The 22,830-nt window shown below is 52.6% G+C and overlaps 8 protein-coding genes across 8 annotated transcripts; 4 read left to right on the top strand and 4 right to left on the bottom strand.

Annotated features, from left to right (window-relative positions):
- Positions 1 to 362: 362 nt before the first annotated feature.
- Z517_01179 (uncharacterized protein) lies at positions 363 to 2,527 on the bottom strand (the record flags this gene model as incomplete). The annotated part of the gene is made up of 2 exons (XM_013434141.1): positions 363 to 2,096; positions 2,144 to 2,527. 2 exons carry the CDS (start codon positions 2,525 to 2,527, stop codon positions 363 to 365), a joined length of 2,118 nt encoding a protein of 705 aa, XP_013289595.1.
- Positions 2,528 to 3,466: 939 nt separating this feature from the next.
- Positions 3,467 to 5,534, top strand: Z517_01178 (uncharacterized protein; the record flags this gene model as incomplete). The annotated part of the gene is made up of 6 exons (XM_013434140.1): positions 3,467 to 3,562; positions 3,638 to 3,775; positions 3,889 to 4,281; positions 4,338 to 4,385; positions 4,448 to 5,098; positions 5,205 to 5,534. 6 exons carry the CDS (start codon positions 3,467 to 3,469, stop codon positions 5,532 to 5,534), a joined length of 1,656 nt encoding a protein of 551 aa, XP_013289594.1.
- A 209-nt stretch (positions 5,535 to 5,743) lies between these two features.
- On the bottom strand, positions 5,744 to 7,457 carry Z517_01177 (uncharacterized protein; the record flags this gene model as incomplete). The annotated part of the gene is made up of 3 exons (XM_013434139.1): positions 5,744 to 6,675; positions 6,740 to 7,079; positions 7,194 to 7,457. The coding sequence occupies 3 exons, from the start codon at positions 7,455 to 7,457 to the stop codon at positions 5,744 to 5,746; spliced, it is 1,536 nt and encodes a 511-aa protein (XP_013289593.1).
- An 883-nt stretch (positions 7,458 to 8,340) lies between these two features.
- Z517_01176 (uncharacterized protein) lies at positions 8,341 to 10,418 on the top strand (the record flags this gene model as incomplete). Its single annotated transcript, XM_013434138.1, has 4 exons — positions 8,341 to 9,360; positions 9,456 to 9,723; positions 9,817 to 10,057; positions 10,121 to 10,418. The coding sequence occupies 4 exons, from the start codon at positions 8,341 to 8,343 to the stop codon at positions 10,416 to 10,418; spliced, it is 1,827 nt and encodes a 608-aa protein (XP_013289592.1).
- A 744-nt stretch (positions 10,419 to 11,162) lies between these two features.
- On the top strand, positions 11,163 to 13,907 carry Z517_01175 (uncharacterized protein; the record flags this gene model as incomplete). The annotated part of the gene is made up of 1 exon (XM_013434137.1): positions 11,163 to 13,907. One exon carries the CDS (start codon positions 11,163 to 11,165, stop codon positions 13,905 to 13,907), a length of 2,745 nt encoding a protein of 914 aa, XP_013289591.1.
- Positions 13,908 to 16,050: 2,143 nt separating this feature from the next.
- Z517_01174 (branched-chain amino acid aminotransferase) lies at positions 16,051 to 17,404 on the top strand (the record flags this gene model as incomplete). The annotated part of the gene is made up of 2 exons (XM_013434136.1): positions 16,051 to 16,312; positions 16,386 to 17,404. The coding sequence occupies 2 exons, from the start codon at positions 16,051 to 16,053 to the stop codon at positions 17,402 to 17,404; spliced, it is 1,281 nt and encodes a 426-aa protein (XP_013289590.1).
- Positions 17,405 to 18,252: 848 nt separating this feature from the next.
- Positions 18,253 to 19,956, bottom strand: Z517_01173 (uncharacterized protein; the record flags this gene model as incomplete). The annotated part of the gene is made up of 1 exon (XM_013434135.1): positions 18,253 to 19,956. The coding sequence occupies one exon, from the start codon at positions 19,954 to 19,956 to the stop codon at positions 18,253 to 18,255; it is 1,704 nt and encodes a 567-aa protein (XP_013289589.1).
- A 1,137-nt stretch (positions 19,957 to 21,093) lies between these two features.
- On the bottom strand, positions 21,094 to 22,628 carry Z517_01172 (homogentisate 1,2-dioxygenase; the record flags this gene model as incomplete). The annotated part of the gene is made up of 3 exons (XM_013434134.1): positions 21,094 to 21,192; positions 21,257 to 22,502; positions 22,561 to 22,628. 3 exons carry the CDS (start codon positions 22,626 to 22,628, stop codon positions 21,094 to 21,096), a joined length of 1,413 nt encoding a protein of 470 aa, XP_013289588.1.
- Positions 22,629 to 22,830: the final 202 nt, after the last annotated feature.

Genomic DNA, 22,830 nt, shown 5'->3' with positions numbered 1-22,830 from the left:
GATCTGGTATTTTATTATGTGCTCAACCTTTTTGAAATCCGTGCGAGACAAAGGGTTGGAAGCTGAAAGGAAGAGGTATCGTATGAGCACTGGCTGCGCTGGATTGTGAGTCAATAGCGCATGTGGTTGCGGGGCAATGAGCTGTTGCATCCCTTGAGCTTTTGCAGTGGGGAAACCTGCGACATCGATCGCTTGGAAAAACCCCTGGTTTCTTGGCAGGGCAAGGGAGTCAGCCTCGTTCAGCCTTGTCAGGGTTGAGATAACTACAAGAGCATAGCCTTTTGTCTTTCGGCAGAGATCGATACGGGTAGCTACCCTGCGTGCCTGCTCTATCCTCTAAGCGTCAACACGTCACCCAGAAATTACCGCTGAGACATAAACACGTCAAAGTCCCTGCGAAAAGCCCTCGCGAGACCATCTGGTATGCCATGTCGCATCGCCAGTCTGTAGAGGTCAGACTTGACATTTTCCATGGCCCTCAAATCATCCAAAGTCCACATCTGGGTCAAGACGACTTCGTACGCTCTTTCAACAAGCTGTCTCTGTACAGGAATCTTTGTCCTCTCGATCTTCCAAGTGAAGAAGCATTCTATTATGGTGTCGTCCTCTCCAGGATGGGAGAGAAAGCCGGGTTGTCCAATTGGTTGCATCGGCCAGCACAGATTCGCTGGAGTCGGGGCAGCATAGACCTGTCTGGGATCCGCCGTTCTCTGGATATCTAGGACTTTCGAAGATGGGAGGCTTACCGGTGCGCCGCAAGATGAGGCCGAGGGCAAGTGTAGCTCCGTTTCCGACCCGCCAGTCGCTAACCGTCCTGACACGGAGATAGAGCTAGTAGACCTTTGATGGTGAAAACGATCGCTTTCCCGTTTGTCCAACACGCACGCACGAGGGCGGCTCATATCAGACAGTAGGTCGACCTCGGACGAAGTCATGACGCCGAGTTGTGACAAGCATGAAAACAGGCTTGTGCGTGACAACGGCAAATCGTCAACATTCGGCCTGACACTGAGAGAAGCGGGAATCGAGTGCTCGGCCGAGGGCAAGATATTGAACTTCAGAAACGCAGCCTCGAGTCTCGAGGGCAGCAAATCCTCAGAGGCTCCGTCGGCCCCGATCGAGTCCAGAATGTGCATACAGTCGTAATACTTTTCCAACCTGCTTCTCTGCGGTTTTTGTGTTTCTGGCATGACGTCTTGAAGATGGACCAGCATGATTGGAAGCAGTAGGGTCACCCCCCGGGGAGTCATATGTGTTCCCATCTCGAGGTTCTTGATCGATATGGCGACGTGGGCTACCTCCTCTGCCGCGTCACGTAGCTTCGTCTGCGACAGCTGTTGATACATGGACGGTAGGGTGCTGGCCGCTTCTGACATCTGGGGTCTGTGAAGCGCAATCATAGCCGAGAGGAAGAGTAGTTTCAGGTGTGCTCGATGCATGGCGATGACATTCGAGGTCTTGATGAATGCAGAATCCGCGGGGTCGCGCAGGTCGAATCTTCCGGCGCCGGACAGACCACGATACCATTCTTGCAGTTGCCGGTCGAGCTCCAAGATCTCAAACGTATGGGCACTGGAATGGCGCGGGACAAGAATCGTCATCATCTTGCTTTCGGATTCGTACCGGCGACTCGAATACCGTGCTTGCAGGATCTCATTTATGCACACGCAGAGTTTTGCCTTTTCGATGCAGAGCGTTGCGAGATCAACCCGGCTCCTCTGGTCATCGACGAAAGCCCACGTTCTGAGGACACGGGACACCGCCGGAGAGAAATCCAGCATCTCGAAATCGTCCGCTGCCAGCATGGTTAGATGGCGATGCCACGCCCCCAGTTGTGGCGGAGTCCAAGTCATGAGCGCGACGAATTGATCGCGCATGAAACAACACCACCACAACCTCTTGAGCATTCGATGTCGCTTTGTGTCACAAGATTCGAGATGCAGGTCCAGGCCTAGATCTTGGGCAAGGGTCACGGCGGAGCGGATCCAAAACTTTCGATCTTTATGCGTTTCTCGAGGATCATACCAGTATGTCATCAACAGGAAGGCTTGTACCAGCACGACTCGATCCCTTTCGCAGTCGAGGTCGTATAGCAACTTTGGCGGTTAGCATCAGCGGCGCATCCCCGGACGTGAGTACTCACGCGTGCTCTTTCAAAGAATGCGCTTCTGGCGAGCTTTCTCGACGTGAAGCCCAACTCTCTCAAGACTTGCATGTCGACATGTGCAGCTCCAGAACACATGACAGCATAGAAGAGCAGTAAGCTGACCTTGTCCTCTGTATCATCTTCGAGCATCGGACGCAAGAACTCTCCAATATCCAGTAGAGGCAACAAAGGATAGCTGAATAGGAAGTAGCTGCGCAACAGTTCGTTCCGGCAGTCGGCATTCGGTATGTCGAAGACTCCCTTGTGCTGCAAATAAGCAGTAGTTTCGGGGCTCAAGTCTGCAACCAGAGGGCTGAAAAAGTTTGGTAACCTGATCTGTGGACATGCTGTTGACGAAGAGATGGAATTGTCACGGAGCATTGAATCGTGACCATTCTCTGTATGGGAAACGGACAGGCTTTTGTGGGAGCTTGGGTTCGTACAACGTCGCTTTTCTTGCCGCGCGGGCTTACTGTTGCCGGGCAAGCACTCAACCGCGTCAAGACGACAATTGGTGCAGGTGGAACCACGAATCTTCCTATCACATCGGGTCTTTCTGCTCTGGCAATATCTGCATGCTTGAGCCGTCCGCTTGAAGGCGGGTATGGGTGGCGGGGGTCGAGATTGACCGGGCAGCATTGTGACGGCCACTGAGCTGGTTGTGGGGGTGTAATGGTGAACAGGCAATATCCCCAACCTCGGGATCAAGTCATGCTTGGTGAAAAGGCCCAAATGGACCTGTGGGAGGATTAGAGGTGCGTCAGGTCTGGGGGTCTGTTGTGATGACTGTAAAGATAAAACAGCTTAGGGCGAGGTTCAAGACTGGACTAATAGCAGAGCACTCCGCCGGAATATCACAAGAATGGTCACGATATCACACTTTTGATGCCCACACTACAATGGCACAATGACTGTGGGCAGTGGCAGCGAGGTGGTGTAACGTCCCCTGAAAGAACTCCGCACGAGGCTACACTATTCCTGAATAGGAAGGGATCTTTGCCGCCTGCCGCGGAGGCCTCGGCGCCAGCCTTGTATGGGGTACGCTGGAAACCCCCCACACACGTATTCAATAGCTCTTGTGTATCTTTGCCGCACTGCCGAAACGTATGCTACATGTGCAGCCGCGGCTTTGGGGGACAAGATAGGTAGGTTTTCTTTTCGAGCAGAGCCGTCTCGGTACCAGACCTCTGCCAACAGATCAGAAGCTCGTCTCGGCTTGACATTCAGCTCTTCAGTACACATCTAGATACTTAGATCGACGTTTGATTCCTCCTGGGACGTGATCGACTCTCTTCAAAAGCCTTTACAGGGATACAAACCATGCCGTACCTAGCAGAGGAACACTATCCGATCCCAGGAACAGACTTGCTAACATGGATGTTTGACGACCACGTCGCATACGACGAAGACAAGCCGGTACGAATTAAAAGCCACTGGCGCCATGCCACTAGAAGTGCAAGTGCGACCGGGCTGCTCACAGCGTAATCACAGATATACATCGATGCGCAGACGCCTTCGCGATCGATCTCCTGCCGACAGGCTCGCAAAATGGTCCGTGAACTTGCCGCCGGTCTTCGTGGCATCGGTTTGAAGAAGGGGGACTGTGTCTGTGTGATGGCGTTCAACGATGTATGCGTTTGCTGGGCGGTGGTCCTGTGTTTGTCCCGTCTTCAACATCTTTTGCACCGAATCACTTCGTTTCCTCGCTGCAGATGCTTAGCGGCTACTTACAAAGATGACAGATCTATTACTCCATGATCTTCCTCGGGATAGTAGCCGCTGGAGGAATCTTCTCCGGGGTCAACCCTTCGTACACCGTCTTCGAACTGGCACATGCCATCCGTACCGCTGACATAACGCACCTGATCGTCGAGCCTGAGTTTGTCCCCAAAGCTTTACTTGCGGCGAGGGAATGTTCTCTCCCTGCATCGAATGTCTTCGCCTTTGACACCCTGAAACAAACTATTCCACAGCATCTGGGGGTGAAAAGTTGGAGGGCGCTGCTCCGCAACGGGCAGATGGATTGGGAACGATTCGACGATGAAACACGCAGCAAGGAGACCATCGTCGCCAGGTTGTTCAGTAGCGGGACGACGGGTATGCCAAAGGCGCTGGACATATCGGTCTGGAATCTTGTGAGTTTGGCTGCCTTCCGTCTCCTTGAAAGCGAATGGTCCTGATCGGGGTTTAGGTGGCACAGCATATTGTGGTGATGGAGGTCCGGCCTCGGCCATACGAGGTCAGTGCGGCTGTCCCTTTCAGTTCTTGAAGGTGGCTAACTCTGCACCCGACCATGCTCAGGTTCGCCGACTGATCTCGAACCCGCTTTTCCATGTGTCACAGGTCCCACGAGTCCACACCAGCGCGATCAAAGCCGGGATACCGACACACGTGATGCGTCGCTTCGAGCTCGAGGCGTGGCTTTCGAATATTTCGAGGTACAACATCACTGAGGTGAACATTGTCCCCATGATGGTCATCAGTCTTTTGACATCCGGTCATCTCGACTCGGGGAAATACTCGCTGCAGAGCCTTCGCAACGCGTGGTCTGGCTCCGCACCACTCGACAAGAGTCTTCAGTTTCGCTTCAAGAAGTACTTGCGGCCAGATACCCCGTTCAATCAGGCCTGGGGAATGAGCGAAACCACCTGCCTGGCGATGTGGTTCTACTACCCAGAGCAGGACTCTACGGGCAGCGTGGGGCGGCTGTTGCCCAACTGCGACGCAAAGGTTGTCGACGACGACGGAAATGATGTGACCGGCGTCAAGGGCCACGACGGGCAGAATGCCCGGGGGGAACTGTGCATTCGCGGCCCCATCATTGTGAAGGGTTATTACAAGAACGAAGAGGCGAATCAACGAGACTGGGATCGAGATGGCTATTTTCACACGGGGGACATTGCGTATTGCGACTCGGAGACAAAGAAGTGGTATATCGTTGATCGGAAAAAGGTACGTCGTCAGCTGGCCCGTGTATTCTCAACGTCTGCTCTCAAGTGAGCGAGTTGTTATCACGTTGTAGGACGTCAACAAGGCTGATTGCCCATTTCTTCGACAGGAACTCATCAAAGTCCGCGGTTTCCAAGTCGCACCCGCCGAACTCGAGGCTGCGCTCCTCCTGCACCCCAATATCGTGGATTGCGCCGTCATCGGGGTCCAAGCGGCCATCGACGAGTCCGAGCTGCCGCGAGCATATGTCGTGGTACGACCAGGCACGACTGTGACAGAGGCCGAGATCAGGGAGTTCACCAAGGACAAGTTGGCGCGGTACAAGCAGTTCGACGGCGGTATCCGATTCATCGACAAGGTGCCGAGAAACGCCAATGGCAAGATCCAGAAAGCGGAGTTGAGGGAGTCGGTGAAGAAGGAATTGGGTGCTAAATTATGATCGAGGTGAATACCTGGTAGTCGCTTCCTCTCAGCGGTCCGTGACAAAATAGAAATATCGATAGAAACAATACAGAGATTTTCTTTGACAAGCTAGCTAGCATCGCAGCCTCTGATTGTGACCTAGGAGATGTTGTGGACCTGGAAACTGCTCCCCTCAGACTCGGCATTCGCTTTCAGCATCGATCCTCTCCTGCCAATGTTCTCAACCTAGTACACGTATCTGAATTGCTTGTTCTTCCTATCCGTCAAGTCGTCGTTGTAGGCGTGCTCAAAAGCCTCGGTCATTCCGCTCTTGTCTCGTTTTGAATTCTCGAATTTGCAGACGAACAGGTACACTATGGCCAACACAACCGCTGCGGCCAGCCCTGCAACAATGACTGCAAACGCTGGAGCATAGACGGGAGCATCCTTCTTCTTAAAAAGCAGCGGCCCTGTGAAGTTGCCAAGACACCAGGCGATGAACAACCCAGCTGCAGTGACACTGCGCTTCGTGTAGCCCGCTGTATTGGCGATCTGTAGGCCCATGAGGATGGCATAGCCACCACCAAATGCAGGAAGGATCTCAATAGCGAACAAGAGACCACCTTTGGCAGACCGAGGCAATTGCCATAAAAGCAAGCAGCTCAACATGGTGGTGCAAACGCAGATGACAAAGAGGTAAATTCGAATTCCCTTGATTCGGTATGCCAGATAACAGACCAACAGTTCGATGGTCCCGGACACAAACCCAGCAGGGACAACTAGCAAGAGGGAATTGAGTGTGGAGTAGCCGAAGCTGTGGACAATAATGGGTGCCATCGTCGCGTTCGCCCCATTGGCAAAGAACATGAGGAAGGTGGTGAAGAATAGCAGGAGGAATCTGATATCTGTCAAAGCGTCGAAGACCTGAGACGGCTTAAAGTGTATATTTCGGACACCAGAGTTGTTGACCCTGAGTCGAGCCACAGCGATATAGCGTTCGCGATCTGTGAAATGTTTGGCGCGTATGGGATCCGGCGGCAGAAAAAATAGCACAAGGACCGAGAGCAGTGTTGTGACACCACCAGCGAAGAGGTACATGTACTGCCACGAGTGCAAAGAGCCTCCTGTGATGTGTCCGAGGCCGTAGTTGATAAGCGGTGAGACAATCGAAATGTAACCTGGATGGAGGTTGAAAATCAGCTGGGGACGCCCATTTGATACCGCATTGGGGGAAAAACGAACCAGTACAGCTGTACCAAACTCCCATTCTCAAAGCTTGTTCATCTTTTTTGTACCAACCCCCAACGACAAGCATGAAAATGGGCGAAATACCCGCCTCGATAACGCCCAAGAAGAACCTCTGTGTGTAGAAGCCGGCGTATGTTTTGCAAGCAGCACTGCACATGACGATGATGCCCCAGACAAACGTGATGCCTGTAGCCACTCGCTCAATGGGCCAACGTTGAGCCATCATTATAGCAGGATAGGCGCCGACGATGAAGCCCAGATAGAAGATGGAAGACGAAAACACAAAGCGGTTACCAATATCGAGATCAAGATCCTCTTCGAGTCCAAACAAAGCCTAGCATATCAAGAATTAGCGAGTCCCAAACTGGTGCAGTTGTAAACAGCTCACAGCTTGTGCCTAAAGGGAGTGTTAGCTTGACGAGCCGGACTGTTCAATTCTGTCTCTCACCAGCATTGCTTTATCATAGAATTGAATACCGTATACCAGGCAGAGGACAGGTAACAATCGCCGATCAATCTTTTTGACAAGGTCTTTTTCTTCCTTTCCGGTCCAGGTATCGTCCCCCTCAACGGCAGCAATGATCTTCAGTGCTTCATCGCCATGAACGGTGTCAACAGCCAAGGGTTTCTCGTACTTGTCAGCGACCAATTCTGTTGAAAGAGGAAGTGTATTTGGTGCATCCACATGGTGGGCGTCCGCCTTTTCGGCCATGGCTCAATATTAGGCAATTGGAAGTCCTGTTGAAGACAGACACGACCAAGAGGGGAGGTGCATATATTTGGGGAAAAGAGCGAGACTCGACGGCGGAGCACCACATAAGTTCAAATATATAGTTCAAACCTGATCAAGTCCCGGATATTTGTCGAACGGCTTCTCCCCCTGAGTTGCCGAGGACTCGAAGCATCCAGCCGACCAGACAGCGGATGTAAACATGATGCCCACACGGTATTGTATTAGTTTCTGGAAGAGCTGCCTTGCAAGGTTGCAGCTGATTTGTGAGGATTATTGTGATTTGGTGGGTAAGTTTTTGAGAAAGACCGAGGACTCCTCGGATTAAGGAGCAATTAGAGTAGGCAGAATAGGGACTTTGGGACTATACCTCCGTGTTGTCAGACAGGAGCATTTAATAGAGTCGCGGAGTCGTCAATGATTGGGCGGAAAAGGAGCCGCCCTCGCCGCTTTGTGGTCACCATCGAGTAGAATAGGCTAACCCAAATGGGCAAAGCGTGATATAAAGGCAATGAGGTCATGGAACGGCACGATGAGCTTCTCTGGGCTATCTTGACCGCCTCGAACTTGGATCTTTTACAGAATGACATCTCCTGACGTTGATAACGGTATGCATCCAAGTGACCATACCAGGAGATTCGTCTCCAGAGCAGCGTTGCGCTGTCCCTGACCCTTCCTTGGGACCGTCTAGAGCAATGGCAATCTACTGCTAGCAACACCTTTGGTCAAGAGACGACCCAAAAGAAGGGCCGCCTCTCCTCGGCCAGAAATAGATATAGAAGCACTTGAAGATTTTGCAGCAAAATATCCGGGTGCCGGAACCTAGATCCAAAACTTACCGGCCTGAGATAACCATTCATCAAATATGGAGAACAGTGAACAGGCAAACAGCCCAGAGGGTGCGTCGAGGGTGTCAACACGAACCTCAGGTCGGGTGCTCTCCAGAGACTACGCCGAGCAAACCCTATCGAGGTCGCCGTCCCAGCATCAATCTCGTTCTAGGTATCCCGACTTCAACTTTGGCCCGGCTTCACTGCGTCATCGCATCAGTAGCCTTCAAACAAGTCCGAACCCAAGTCCTGGTCCAGCACGAACTTGGGGGAGAGATTATGCGGATTCCAGCAGAAGATCTGTTGTCATTGCTGCGCCTTCAGCGAGAGGAGATGCCACCGATACTGCGTCCCGAAAATTCTCCCTCGCTGGCCCACCTCCTCTGGATACCTTGGCCGCCAACCAACCGTACATTGACCCAGGATACACACAACTCAATCCGGCATATGATCAACCAACAAATGTCAGACCCGTGTGGGGACTTGCTAAACCGTTGCCTCGTGTGCTGAGACCAGGCATGGTTCCAGCGAAGGACGAGCTTGAGAAAGAAGTCCAAGACGAAGAAAGAGAAGCACAACAGCCGCTGATGGCAGATATCGAAGCCGGCAGGATTGAACCCTCCCTAAGGCCAGACAAGGTGTCTTCGCAATTGGACACTATCCGACGCGAGAGAGAAATATCCCTGTATCGAGCCTATCAAAACCAGTACCAAGAGTCACCGGCATTTTCACCCTTTGGTGCCGCCAGAAGAACTTCAGACGCACTGACCGAAACACCGCACACGTGGATTCGACCAGAAGATACAATCGAGGAAGAAGCAGGCTCCGAGTCTCAACAGGCGGAACAGATTGAACCACCAGAGCTGTCACTACCCGAAGCAGTGGCAAATGTGAAGCGAGCAAAGGAGGAGGAAGAGGAATGGAAAGACGACCCCTACGAGGATGCAGTTCCGTTGGCAGCGTATCAGGCCGAAGATGAAGAAATCCACAATCTGCACACATACTGGTCCATTATTCGGCTGCGTTTTCGAGAACCGTTGGCCGAGCTACTAGGAGTATGTTACCCTCTTCCTACCTCTTTCCCTTCACTTTTGGTCATGAAGACAAGTAATTTGAGGATGATACTCTGACATCTACTTCATTCCCACAGATCACGGTTCAATACACACTTGGTTTCAGCGCCAATCTGTCAATGACTGTCTCGCGCGGAGCAGCCGGCGTCAATGATACGGGAACCTGGGCATGGGGTTTCGCGACCATGTTAGCCATCTACATCGCGGGCGGGATATCCGGCGCTCATCTGAACCCTGCGATATCACTAATGCTCTACATCTACCGTGGATTTCCGTTGCGCAAAATCCCCGTCTACGTCGCAGCACAGATGCTCGGCGCTTTTCTGGCGGCTTTGGTTGCCTTTGGTATCTTCCGGCCCGGCCTCATCGCTCTGCAACTGCATGCGGCGCAGGAGCAACAAAGCCACCTACACCTAGTAGAACAGAAGTTGACTAGAGGCATTGGTTCGACTTCAGTCTTTCCAGTGGCGTCGCCGATGTCAACAGTAGTATTATCTAACTTCCTCACCTTCCCCCGCGCTGCCTGGGTTGATAGCGGCACGGCATATCTTGCCGAACTTGCGGGCACCACCATCCTAACTATCTCGGTTCTCGCCCTCGGTGACGACACCAATGCTCCTCCTGGGGCCGGGATGAACGCCTTTATAGTCGGCTTGCTAGTTACTGTCCTTGGCATGGCGTAAGTACAAGAACGAGCTCTTGTTCGCAGACTTGCTGACCTGTGCATGTTGTCTCACTACAGATTTGGATATATCACCGGTCTAGCCATGAACCCAGCACGCGACTTTGGCCCCCGCCTTGCAATGCTCGTTCTCGGCCACGGCAACTTCAAAACCCTCTTCGCGGACGGCTATTGGTTCAAAGTCGCATGGTTAGGGCCCATAAGCGGTGCTATTCTGGGGGGCCTCCTTTACGACGCAGCTATCTTCGTTGGGGGCGAAAGTCCCGTGAATTATCCCACGAGGCGGATCCGACGGGCTGCGCGGAAGTGGAGGAAGCGATGGAGAGCGAGGATGAACTTTCGACGCACAAGACGGTGAAGTTGGCTCGTGAAAGAGGGGACTGTGTTGAGTTCGATGAATACGCATGGACAGTCGGAAATGGACGTCGCACATTTGTGATATTCATGCTCTTGGGACCCTCCCAGTGGTGAGATGTCGACGGTGTTTTATGGTAATTAGGCAAAAGGGAAGGATGTGTCTCTACTCATGATCATCGCGGAGATGGATCTTGTACGATCTTTCAGCATATACAATGCCATTCGCGTTATGCATGGTTGATATCAACGCAAGCAATAAATGACTCTTGAGATACACTTTGAGTGTTGGTCTTTGTCGACTGGTTGAGGGGTGCTTTTGCCCTGGACTTGTGAGACACAGCAACATACCAGGGTCTCAAGTACTCCCATAAACGTAAATTGTCAGTATTATTCCAACACCTTTTCCCTGAATGCAATGGTCACGTCGAGGAAGGACAGCGTCGACGAGGGAAAAGGTGAAACATGCATTTCAGCGCGCCTGTGATCCGCAGTAACAATAGTGCAGATCACGTGGTATCATCCTGCTGCCGAGTCTTGGCGTGTTTCACTCTCCGATGCCCGAATATCAGACTAAAGACTCGATTCCAGGCGACAGGATAAGATACACTTCCCTGATGTCCATCAACTTTCGCTTACACTGGACTTTCGCTGGACATTGACGTCGACTTGGATTGCTGCCACAGCCTGACTTTTCCATTCTAAGTTGTCTCATGTTCTGGGTGTGCAGATCCGACTTCGAGCGCCAATGTTCTCATCCGCCTTCAAGTCCTTCAGCTCGAATATAACGTCCAACTATGAAGTGTCCAAACATCCCTCTGCAACTGTAGGGGTCTGGACCATCTTTGACGCAAAGAAGAAGAACAGTGGCACTCAGGCCTCGGTTTTCATCTTTGACAGGAAATCGCTCGATGTCACCACGAGCGGGTTTGGAGCACGTGCTACGAGCGCCACGTCGGTGCGCAAGATCCAAGATGAGGTCGTCGAGCGCTTGAAGAAGGAAGCCAGCAGCCTGGCTCGGCTACGTCACCCCTCTATTCTGCAGTTGGTCGAGCCGGTCGAAGAGACCCGCAGTGGAGGGTTGATGTTTGCGACGGAGCCTGTCTTGTGCTCCTTATCCGCTGCACTGGCAAAGAAGGATCGAGAGGGGAATGGAAGGGGGAAGAATGTCTCGCGGTCCGCGTCGAATGATGGCGCCACTTCTCGGGCACAGCAAGACGTGGAAATCGACGAATTGGAAATTCAGAAGGGCCTGCTGCAGGTCGCGAAGGGGCTCGAATTCTTACACGACTCTGCTAAGCTTGTTCACGGAAACCTGACTCCGGATGCTATCATGATCAATGCCAAGTCAGACTGGAAGATCTCCGGACTCGGCTTCGCTGGGCCGCCCGACGGAGCGGAAGGGCATCAGACCGTTCCTCAGATTTCTCTGTCCGAGGTACTCCACCATGATTCTCGAATCCCTCGAACTGTTCAACTGGACCTCGACTATACTTCTCCCGACTTCGTGCTCGACTCGAATATCAACTTCTCGGCCGATATCTTCTCACTCGCTCTGGTTATCCTCGCATGCTACAGACAGCCGCATCGGTCACCAATTGAAACCCATGGCAACCAGTCAACGTATAAAAAGATCTTCGGCAGCGCTTCCACCGTACCGACCAGCGCAAACAACTATCTCTGCGACGGTGCTTTGCCACGGGAGTTGAATGTCACGTTACCGAGAATGTTGACCAGAAGACCAGCTCAACGGATGACCGCGAGTGAGTTCCAGCAATCGCAATACTTTGACAACATTTTAGTCAACACGATGAGGTTCTTGGATGCTTTCCCCGCCAAAACTCCCGCCGAGAAATCACAGTTCATGAAAGGCCTCGGTCGAGTCCTTCCTCAATTTCCGCCTTCTGTGCTAGGAAAGAAGATCCTTAGTGTTCTTCTGGACGAGATGAAGGATCGGGAACTACTCCCACTCATTATGCAAAATATCTTCCAGATAGTCAAAGTCGTCCCGTTCAGCAAAGAACTTGTCTCGGATAATATCCTGCCACGAATGAGAGACATATTCTTGTCCAAACCCAAAACCGAAGAACGGGATACCGGCAAAGAGGCCGCTTTCCTTGCAGTTCTCAATAACATTCAACTCATTGCCGACAACTGCTCCGCGAAGCAGTTCAAAGATGATGTCTTACCTATTGTTCATGTGGCGATGGAGTCATCTACCCATTCACTTACTGATGCCGCTTTACAGACCTTACCGGTTGTTCTCCCTTTGATCGACTTTTCAACGGTCAAACACGATCTATTCCCAGTTGTGGCCAACGTTTTCAGCAAGACCAATAGCCTGACTATCAAGATTCGAGGCCTTGAAGCGCTGGGAGTACTCTGTGGAGTCACGCCGGACCAGACAGAAAACAATATCGACGACTTCCCTGGGAAGGCCCAGCAAGAAAAGCAGGATAGGAATGTTTCCAGCTTGGACAAATTCACAATGCAGGAGAAGATTGTCCCTCTCCTGAAGGCGATCAAAACGAAAGAACCAGCAGTCATGATGGCGGCTCTGAAGGTGTTCCGACAAATCGGGACTGTTGGCGATACTGATTTCTTAGCCACTGAGGTGATGCCCATCCTCTGGAACTTTGCCTTAGGCCCTCTACTTGACCTTCCGCAATTCAGAGCATTCATGGATGTCATCAAAAGTTTCTCAAGCAAAATCGAGCGCGAACAGATTCGTAAACTGCAGGAACTCTCTTCGAGCAGGGTTCCAGAGTCGAGGGCTGCTTCCTCGTCGCTTAAGCAGGTCGGTAACGGTATCCATCAAGCTAATCAAGTCGCAAGCACAGAAGACGACTTTGAGAAGCTCGTCCTTGGAGACAAGAATACTGACAAGGTCGATGTCTTTGCGGGAGCTCTTTCTGATGGACAAAAGCTGACTCCGAATCCGCCATCCTACTCGTGGGCTCCCATAGATGCTGCCAGCGGGAGGAACACATTGGCACATCAAATGCCCTCGTCATTACCAGTTCTCCAACCGCAACCTCTATCCCGCTCAATTACTCCGGATGTCAGTGCCTCGGCGTTTCCAAGTCTTCAACCTGCCCAGCAATCCTCGGCCTCTATTTGGGGGTCGTCTTCATCTTCGCCTGCACCCTCGCAGAGTCAGCATCAAGTGCTACAGCCATCGAGTTATCTCTCCGGTTCTGTAAGCAACATATCTCCGTCGATAGCATCGCCAAATACGACCTGGCAACTCCCCCCGCCTCCGGGAGCGCAAGGGACTTCTAGTCCTGGATTCGCGCCTATGATAGCTCCCCCTCCTCCAGGCAACAGTCAGAGGACTGCTTGGCCGCAACCAAATTACAATAATTTTGCAGTGTCCTCGCCTCCGACCCCTGGATTCGGTGCCTCCATGAACGTGTTGCAACCGCAGAAATCTCCGCAGCAAACATCGCAACAACAGAAGACAGGTCTGGACAAGTACGAATCTCTGCTATAAGAGTGGCTGAGAGTTGGCGATTTGGTCCTTGTCACTATTGGTCAGATATAGGCGGCAATTATAGATCGACACACGCGAAGTTGGGAGGAAGAGGCGATTCTTTCGTATAGTGATTGGATCTTGCTGAAGGACGCGTGCGATCCCGGGATTGGCCGAACCAGCTATTGCAGATTTGGGTCATAATTAGTCCGCATTGTGCAACAAGATGACAGACTCCAACTCGTACCCGAGGCGCAAGGGCATCAGACTGGCAACGCCATTCGGTGATTGTTCATGGCATGAAGACCCCCAATGGTGACATGCGCCATGGGCGAAACTCTTAAGCCACCACGATTCTGTGGACCTTGCGGGCCGGAAAGAAGCTGAATCGAAGCCCTCGCCTGACCGGGGTTGATTCGCTGCTAAATGCAAGGCTCTCGCCTAGAGTATCTGATTAACCCCAATCAGGTCTGTCGATTTACACACACTGCTTCGGTCAAAGGCCTTCGTCTAACGTGGTTCTATACCGTGACAAGGATCGGAAAAGATCTATCTGTAATCCTGACGACTTTAGGCCATGTCAAGGGTTTTTCTATCTTGCGAGGGAATCAAGCCCACCCGTTCAGAGGTATGGATCTTCAACTATTAAACGTGCCTCGGAACTATTGATGAGTTTTGGTGCTGCACCTCCAGGACTATTCTTCAACTCGCGTCAAACTCATGAGAATCTCGTCCTTCGAGTGCTACATATGCTGCCATCCAACGGAACGTCCCAAGAATAGCCTTCTCCCGAGACAACGGCGATCAACGTTCATACACTTGGATCAATAACTATCCCCCTCTGGCGACCCTGGCCCAGCTACGGCTCAGGCCCAGTTGGCCACCAAGGTCGTCACAACCAGCTCGTCAACAGCTCTACGCCTGGCATATGATAAATTTTGGAGGGGAGATTGCAAATATGCCGAAACCCCTTCCTCTCCTGATGGACCATGAAACCCTACATATTTGAGTCAGTCCGGATTTGACATTGAACCCATTTCAACTCAGAGATGCGCAAATTGCTCCAAAGATACGGGGAGACGAACAGCCTATGTCCTTGTTCTATAATACTTTTTCCGGACAACCCTCCAAGATCGTGCCCTGGAAGCTACCTATGTATCTGCGCACGTACGCACAAGTGCGCAGAGAAAGTGACTTGTGTGCAAACACCGCTCGCTGATAGATAAATCGATGTCGAATCCTTTCGTCGAGGCGAGTCAGGAGGATGATCTCGCCGCGCAAGTCATGACCTTACGGTAGATGCGGTGGGAGTGCTGGATACTCCTCTTCCCCCAGGACCACTCCGTAGAGACTAGATCATGGCAGGCAATGGAGGTTGACAATACCGGGGTTCGACTTCGCATAGCGCGTACTCGCATGTGGAGGTGAGGGTAAGCAGGGGCCCCAAGTTTGCAAGACGATTCGGTGGGGCGCTAAATATGCAACCGGGATCAACCCACTGCGTTTCAATACCGTATTGGGGCGGTCCGATTGGACCAGTCGGCCTACCCAGGTATGAAGGCTCCGATAGTCTACATATGGGGAGTTGGTGTCGAAAGCATTGGAAATCAAGAAAAGATATGTAATTAGCGGTGACTGGATCAGGAATAAAGATGCAGGGTAGGATACGTATTGAGGGACCCTCTGCTCTGAGTCAGTCATCTGTGTTACTCGGTACCTCGCACTTGTACTGGAGTAGTGAGTAAGAAGATTATGCAAGGAACAAATCCCTTCGAGGTCGTTCGTCCGGGGCAAGATGAAGAACTCCGGCGGCACCGGCTCACGTGAAGCTGACGGCGGTTATTGGCGGAAAGACGCAGCCAAGCTCCAAGCTCCGAGCTCCGATGTCGCGCGGGCCAGAATTTCGTCAAAACGATATGTAATTAACGGGGTAACCCTGTACAGCAAAAGACCAGAAAGACATAATATACGAGGGAAGAAAACAGTCACTTGTTAACATCTCTATCATCGACAGGCGCCCTTCGACAATCTCTCCTCCGTACTACTGCGCTCCCTATCTCCCTCGCAGCTGGCGACTCCCTCAACCGTCCAGCTTCTCTCCTATATCTAATCCCACCTACCCCTTGGTGTTCGATGATCCCCGAGCAATAACAGACAAAAGACAATGTCACTCCCTCGGCTATTCCGCACGCCCTGTGCGCGCGCGCTCACCTCACCCACATTCAAGTCGGACTCGATACGGCTACGGCCCTCTTATAGACTGTTTTCGACATTTTCTTCACGTCAGAAGTCGTCTTTGGGTGTAGACGATGACATCCACTCCAAGCTTCCGGGCATCGACCCGTCAAAGTTGGAGGTCACCAAGACCATCACCCCGAAAGAGCTGGTGCCGAATAAAGATCTTGTATTTGGGAGAACCTTTACCGGTAAGGGAGGCCGAATGGAATATAGCCCTTGAATGTTATGGCGTTGTTTTATTGACCGCAAAAAAAAAATCAGATCATATGCTGTCCATCGAATGGACGGCGTCGCAGGGCTGGCTGCCTCCTCGGATAACCCCCTACCAAAACCTCTCGCTCGATCCCGCGACCTGCGTCTTCCATTATGCATTCGAATGCTTCGAGGGCATGAAAGCGTACAAATGTCTGAAAGATAACTCGCTGCGACTGTTCAGGCCGGACAAGAACATGGAGCGCATGAACAAGTCGGCCGCCCGCATCGCGCTCCCCACGTTTGAAGGCGATAAGCTTGTAGACTTGATCGGCACGCTGTGCAAGTTGGACGAGCGCTTCATCTCCGCCGAGAAGGGATACTCACTGTACATCCGACCGACGCTGATTGGGACGCAGCGAACGCTCGGTGTCGGACCACCGGGTTCGGCGCTGCTCTACGTCATTGCATCCCCCGTCGGGCCATATTACCCAACCGGTTTCAAGGCCATCTCGCTAGAGGCCACCGACTATGCTGTGCGCTCTTGGCCGGGCGGCGTGGGTGACAAGAAACTGGGCGCCAACTACGCGCCCTGCATCGTGCCACAGCTGAAAGCGGCCAAGAAGGGCTTGCACCAGAACCTGTGGCTCTTCGGACCCGAAGAGTACATCACCGAGGTCGGCACGATGAACCTGTTCGTGTGCATCCGGAACAAGGAGACGGGACAAAAGGAGCTCCTGACGGCGCCGCTCGACGGGACCATCCTCGAGGGCGTGACGCGCGACTCGGTGCTCGCCCTGGCCCGCGAGCGCCTCGAGCCTGAAGGGTGGAACGTCGCCGAGCGGTACGTCAAGATGCAGGACCTGGCCGACGCGGACAGCGAGGGCCGGCTGCTCGAGGTGTTCGGCGCCGGCACCGCCGCCATCGTCGCCCCCGTGCGCAGCATCTTGTGGAAGGACCGCGTCCTGCACTGCGGCCTGAAACCCAACGAAGAGGCTGGCGAGGTCGCCAGCAAGATGAAGGGCTGGATCGAGGCTATCCAGTACGGCGACGAGGACCATCCGTGGAGTTATAAAATTCCTGCCTAAGCCTAAACCTAACAGAGGCGAGAGAGAGAGATTGGAGATGATGCTGCCTTGTTTTTAGCACCCCTTTTGAACTCGTTTATACCTTACAGACCGAGAGAAAAAGAAAGAAAGAAAGAAAGAAAGAAAGAGACAAGAGATGTGAAATATATCATATCGCTTTCTGATACTATTTTCCCCCCCCCCCCTTTTCTGTTCCTTTTCTTCCGGCCCCCTTCGCGATGATGACTCTTTTTTTTCCCTTCTTCGAATTCTTTGAAATCTATATACGTTCTACTCTCCCTCCCCCCCTTGCCTTCTCTGGGAATCTCTTTTTTCTGGTTGCACCTATGCATGCTCCGTACTAGATTGTGAATTGAATGCGACGTCCCTCGTCACTTTCCCCCTCTCCCCTGTTCCCCTTTTATTCTTCTTTCAAAAAAATAAAAATAAAACGTGAGTGAATGAACTGGTTGGGGGCCGGTGGAAGACGGTGAAACCTGAGGATCGCACCGTTGACGTTGATTGACATTGACATTGACATGAATACGATGTGCGGACACCACGTCCTCGGTATACTGACAGGATATATATATAGAGACAGATAGATTTGTCTATACATAGACCTATGGATAGATCTCGAGCCAGTTGCGCTCAAGAGACATAGACCAACAATGTCCAGCCCGAAAGTTTGTATCTATGTGTGTATAAACCTCTGATCCCCATATATCGCAGAGCCATAAACTTTTTCTATATCATTTTTTCCCAGGGACGAATCCTCCTAGTCTCATTCTCATTCTCATTCTCGTCAAGACACATACAAACCATACAACGCAAACAGATTGCAACCAAAGATGATTTATCGGGCGATTTCATGAACTCAACAAATCTCGCACGCTCATGCCCTTGCCTCGATCTTTACTGCTGTCTCTCATCCGGCCTACCGTCGAGGCTGTCACGCTGCTTTGGGCCTCGGTCCTCCCACCACCTCTCCACTCGTTCGTCAACATCATCAAGGCCGCACTGGCTGTGGCCTCCGCGGTGCCCGAACCATCACTCAGGGCGCCGGGAGAACTGCTCCCAGCCTCACGTTCGCGCTGGATCGATGCGTTGTAATGGGGTGGCAGTTGTAAGGACGCCACCGCAGGGTGAGGTAGTGGGAGGTTCATGGCGGCTTTTGGCGAAGGCAGCGGCTGTAAATTCGGGCTCGGGTTTGACATCGAACCCGAAGAGCCGCCCGAGGGATTAACGCTTGCCCAAGAGGACGTCGGTGTGTTAAGCACGCCGCTCCCAGACTTCCCGACACTGCTGTTGGTTTGCGTCCGTGCCAGGTCGGGTGAGAAATGGATGGAGTTGAATGCTGGTGACAACAGTGTCGGAGTCGGAGTCGCAGAGGAGACCATGCCCCCGGAGTGCACAGTGATGGAGGGCGAAGCTGTAAAGGACTGTACGCCGGCTGGTAAGAGCGGTCTCTTCTTCAAGTTGCCAGCTTCGTCCATTGCTCCTTGCGATTGGCTGTGAATGTGAGGGGACGGATAGGTTGAAGAACCGCTCAATGACGCGACAGAGGACTTGCGCGAGTCTCGCAATGTCCATTCGCTGCCGGCCACGGTGCTAGGTCGACTACTCCGTCCCCTTGCTGGTGGGGCCGCAGGAATAGTCGTAGTCACGACGTCGACAGCTCCATCCTCGTCCTCATCCTCGTCTTGATCGTCTTCGTCTTCGTCGTCCAAATCCTCATCCTCGCCCGGCGGGTCGTCCAACTGCATCCTCGAACTCGTTGAAGATCTCATTCTGCCCCCTAACTTTGCATTCTCATCCTTCAGCTGGGCCACACATCCCTCCAAGTACCGTACGTACTCAATTCCTGCTTGCAAGATGGCAAGTTTATGCATCTCCACGCCTTCACAAGCGGGAATCATATCTTTCAAGACCCCAAACTCTTCATTCATTTTACTCCGCCTGCGTCGTTCTATGATGCTATGGGCGGTCTTGCGGGCAATCTTCCTGCCCGCAGCGCTGGTGGCAGAGGGTTGTTTCCGCTTCGAGTTTGTGGTGGTGTTCGACGCTGCGGATGCGGCTGTGGAGGCTTTGTTGGGAGGAGACGTCGTGGAGGTTGCCGCCGATGCGGGAGGTACGTAGCTCGCATCACTGGCTGGAGAGGAGTTGTTTGTCGTCTGAGATTTGGGCTTCATCTGAATGATCTTGCGGGCTCGACTTGGAGGAGGGGGGAGAGCGTAGGAAGTATTGGCACCGCCGTTGGCGGCCGCAGACTCGACGGCCGCTTTGACCACTCCTGAAGACGTCCTCTTGTGTCGGGGACTCGCGGCGAGCGGTTTGTCTTGAGGAGAGACAGGAGGCGTACTTTGCGAGGGCGCCGTAGAGTTTGTGGCGTCTCGTGTATGCGACGACTTTCCATTCGAGGGGGTCTGGGAGTGTGCGTCGGTCGACCGAATTGCTGGCGGTGGCAGCGTGAAGATCGATTCCATCTCTGAGGTCTGGAACGCCTTCAAGTTCTCCAAGGCTTTCAAGTCAGATGAGCCGGTTGGAGTGGGCGGTGGTTTCGGCCGTGGCATAGTTGAGGAAGAGGAGGGGCGAACAATCGAATGTCGATCGAGATGAATGTAGTAGGGCAACGCAAGAATAGTACCGAGTACTCGAGTCGTAGGACACGTAGAGGAGAGGGGTCAAGCGGTCTCAGACTGAAGCACGCGAGGTGTGTATATCCGGGCTTTGTGAGGAAATCTCTAACGTTTCACACCGGAACCGAGAGAGTCAACGCTCTGCCAGAAGAGAAGCACAACGACAGAACTGAGGGCATGATGAGCAAGCGAAGGGGGGAAACGAGGGGTGTTTAAAAAAGACAACGACAAGGACCGTTGTCAGAACACAACCAAGGAGAAAGACTTGGGAGGGCAGGGAATACCAGAAGCTGCTTGGGAAAATAAGGACGAGTTTGTTCGCAACAATTGCAATTCGGAAACGTCGAGATGGACGGATATGGGCACGTGTATCAAGCACAGTGAGCACACGACACCCATGGACGACCCTCGTGTGATGGCCGTGATAGGTGATAGGAGCAGAGCAAACCAGCCTAGCAATACTCATAGTTGCTTCTCAGTGCCCTCGTGTGTGGCCGGCGGGACGGTCAGTGGCTGCTCAAGGATCTCTGGAAGCGTGGGAGGGGGAGGCCCTGGAGATGGCTCCCGGTTTGGCCTTGCCGGGGGGTTGGTGGTGCTCGTTTCGACATTTTCCCTATGGTGAAGCTGAGAGAGGCAACAAGGGGACAAGCTGAGGCGAGCGTGAGAGAAGAAACGAGGACCAACTCTAGACATGAAAACACGCTGCACGTTCTAGAACAAATCGACCTGATTGGACCGTGGCCCAGAAGTTTGCGCCCTTGAAGACGCCCTCATCCCCGCTTTATCGATACGGAGACACGGCCACTATGCATGTGCTTCCCGGATCCTCCTTGTCAAGGGGCATTACAAGTAGTGCACGTACAAGGTACAATGCAGCTATTCAATGGTATGCGAAAAATGTGAAGATGGACCAGAAGTTTGGGGGTATCATGTTTTTTGGCACTTTTCGATTACAACTAGTATGTGGACAACATTTGCATCAAGATTAAATATACGGTCCTTTTAGTGGTGGTGGCTGCTGCTGTCACCCCGCCGCATGGTCGTCGTCAATGGTTTTCTAACTCATCGCCCTCATGTCGTGGTCTTTTTGGCCCCATTGCTAACGCCGTGCGACGGTTCCGGTCGCTTAAAATGCACCTTCAATGGCTCCCAAGAATGCGCATTGTATGTCTGAAGCAAATGTCAGCAGTGGCTCCCAAGCACGTACAGCGTGGCATCAGGATAAAACACTCACCTCTTGCACTTTCTGGCAAGTCTTCAACCCCCACTCGGTCACTCCAACCATCAAGCAACTCTCAAACATGAACGCCATGCTGCCTTCGCCCACCTTTTGAGGCGGCAAATCCGCCGTCGACGCCTTTTCAAATGTCTGCATGTCTGGTCCATGCCCGCTCATGGTGTTATGGAGACTTGCTCCTGCTGGCTGGAACCCGCCCTTGCCAGCCCCCTTGGCATCGTAGTTACCCATGATCAGCCCCATGAACTCGGACATGGTATTGCGATGATACCACGGGGGCCGGAAGGTGTCTTCGGCCACCAGCCATCGGGGAGGGAAAATGACGAAATCTAGAACAGCTGTTCCTGCTCCGTGAGGATGAGACGGAGCAGACAAGACAGTGAAGATAGAAGGGTCGGGATGATCGTAGGAGATGCTGCCCACAGGGTTGAATCGGCCGAGGTCGTACTTGTAGGGATAATAGGTGCCGTGCCAGCCCACAATGTCAAATGGGGTGTGAGATTGCTTGGCTGAAAAGAGATTGCCGCCGAATTTGCCGTACAGCGTCCATTCAGTGTTCTCGTAGTCCTCGATGAAATCGGCCACCGGTGTCTGGAAGTCGCGTGCGTTTGCGAGACCATTGGAACCAATTGGTCCCAGCTCGGGCAATTTGAAGTGGCCCTGGTACAATTCACAGACGTACCCTCGCGCGGGTTCGTTGTTATGCAATGTAACGTGGTATCGAGTTCCCCGCGGAATGACACAGATTTCATTCGGTCGCACAAGCATCTTGCCAAATTCGGTTCGGATGTCAAGCACCCCATGTTGTGGAACAATCAAGAAATCGCCGTCGGCGCTGTAGAATGCCGTCTTGTCCGGCATGCTGCTGCCACAGGCGTAGATGTAGATGCCCAGGCCTTGTTTCATGGTGGGATCTCCCGCGCCAGCCACCAGGTGCAGGGAGTGAATCCAAGACACCTCTTTGTCGAAATCGAAGGGATCCCATCGCAGCTGATTCGGGATTACATTGAAATGGGCGCTGAAACTGGGAGTGGGAGAGGCTAGGGACTGCGACGAGGACGAAGGTACCGGTTGGAAGTTCTGGTGACTAGCAGAAGGAAGGATTCGATAGAGCCATGTCTGCTGGTTCTCGTCTCGTGGCGCAGTGAAGGCCGTGCCTGAAAACTTCTCGTTGTACAGGCCGTACGGGCATTTTTGAGGAGAGTTTGCCGCTACAGGTAGCGTGCCTGGAATAGCTTCACTCCTGGAGAGGATCGTGTCAGCCAATGGAAGACCAAAAAAGGCATTGAAAGATCCCATACTCTTTGTACCCCCCGAACCCATTCAGATATTCGTACGTGTCGGTCACAGCGAATTGGGTTACAGGCATCGTCGATGGCTTGTTCGTCGGTAAAGGTATTCACGTTGCGAACTAGTAACGGCAGTGTTAGTGACAAGTCACAACTTCTGTTGAGGCTGGAAAAGGTAAAGTGAATGAAGGGGGACGAGGCTGGCGGGAAGAGTTAAGAAGAGCTGAAGAGCAGTGGATGGACTTACTGGTGAGGGGCGTCTTGTACTTGATGTTGATGTCC

Source organism: Fonsecaea pedrosoi, assembly GCF_000835455.1.
Source record: "Fonsecaea pedrosoi CBS 271.37 unplaced genomic scaffold supercont1.1, whole genome shotgun sequence".
Classification (NCBI taxonomy): Eukaryota; Fungi; Ascomycota; class Eurotiomycetes; order Chaetothyriales; family Herpotrichiellaceae; genus Fonsecaea; species Fonsecaea pedrosoi.
Note: the sequence above shows the minus strand (reverse complement) of the source record. Positions and strands in the feature narration are given on the sequence as shown.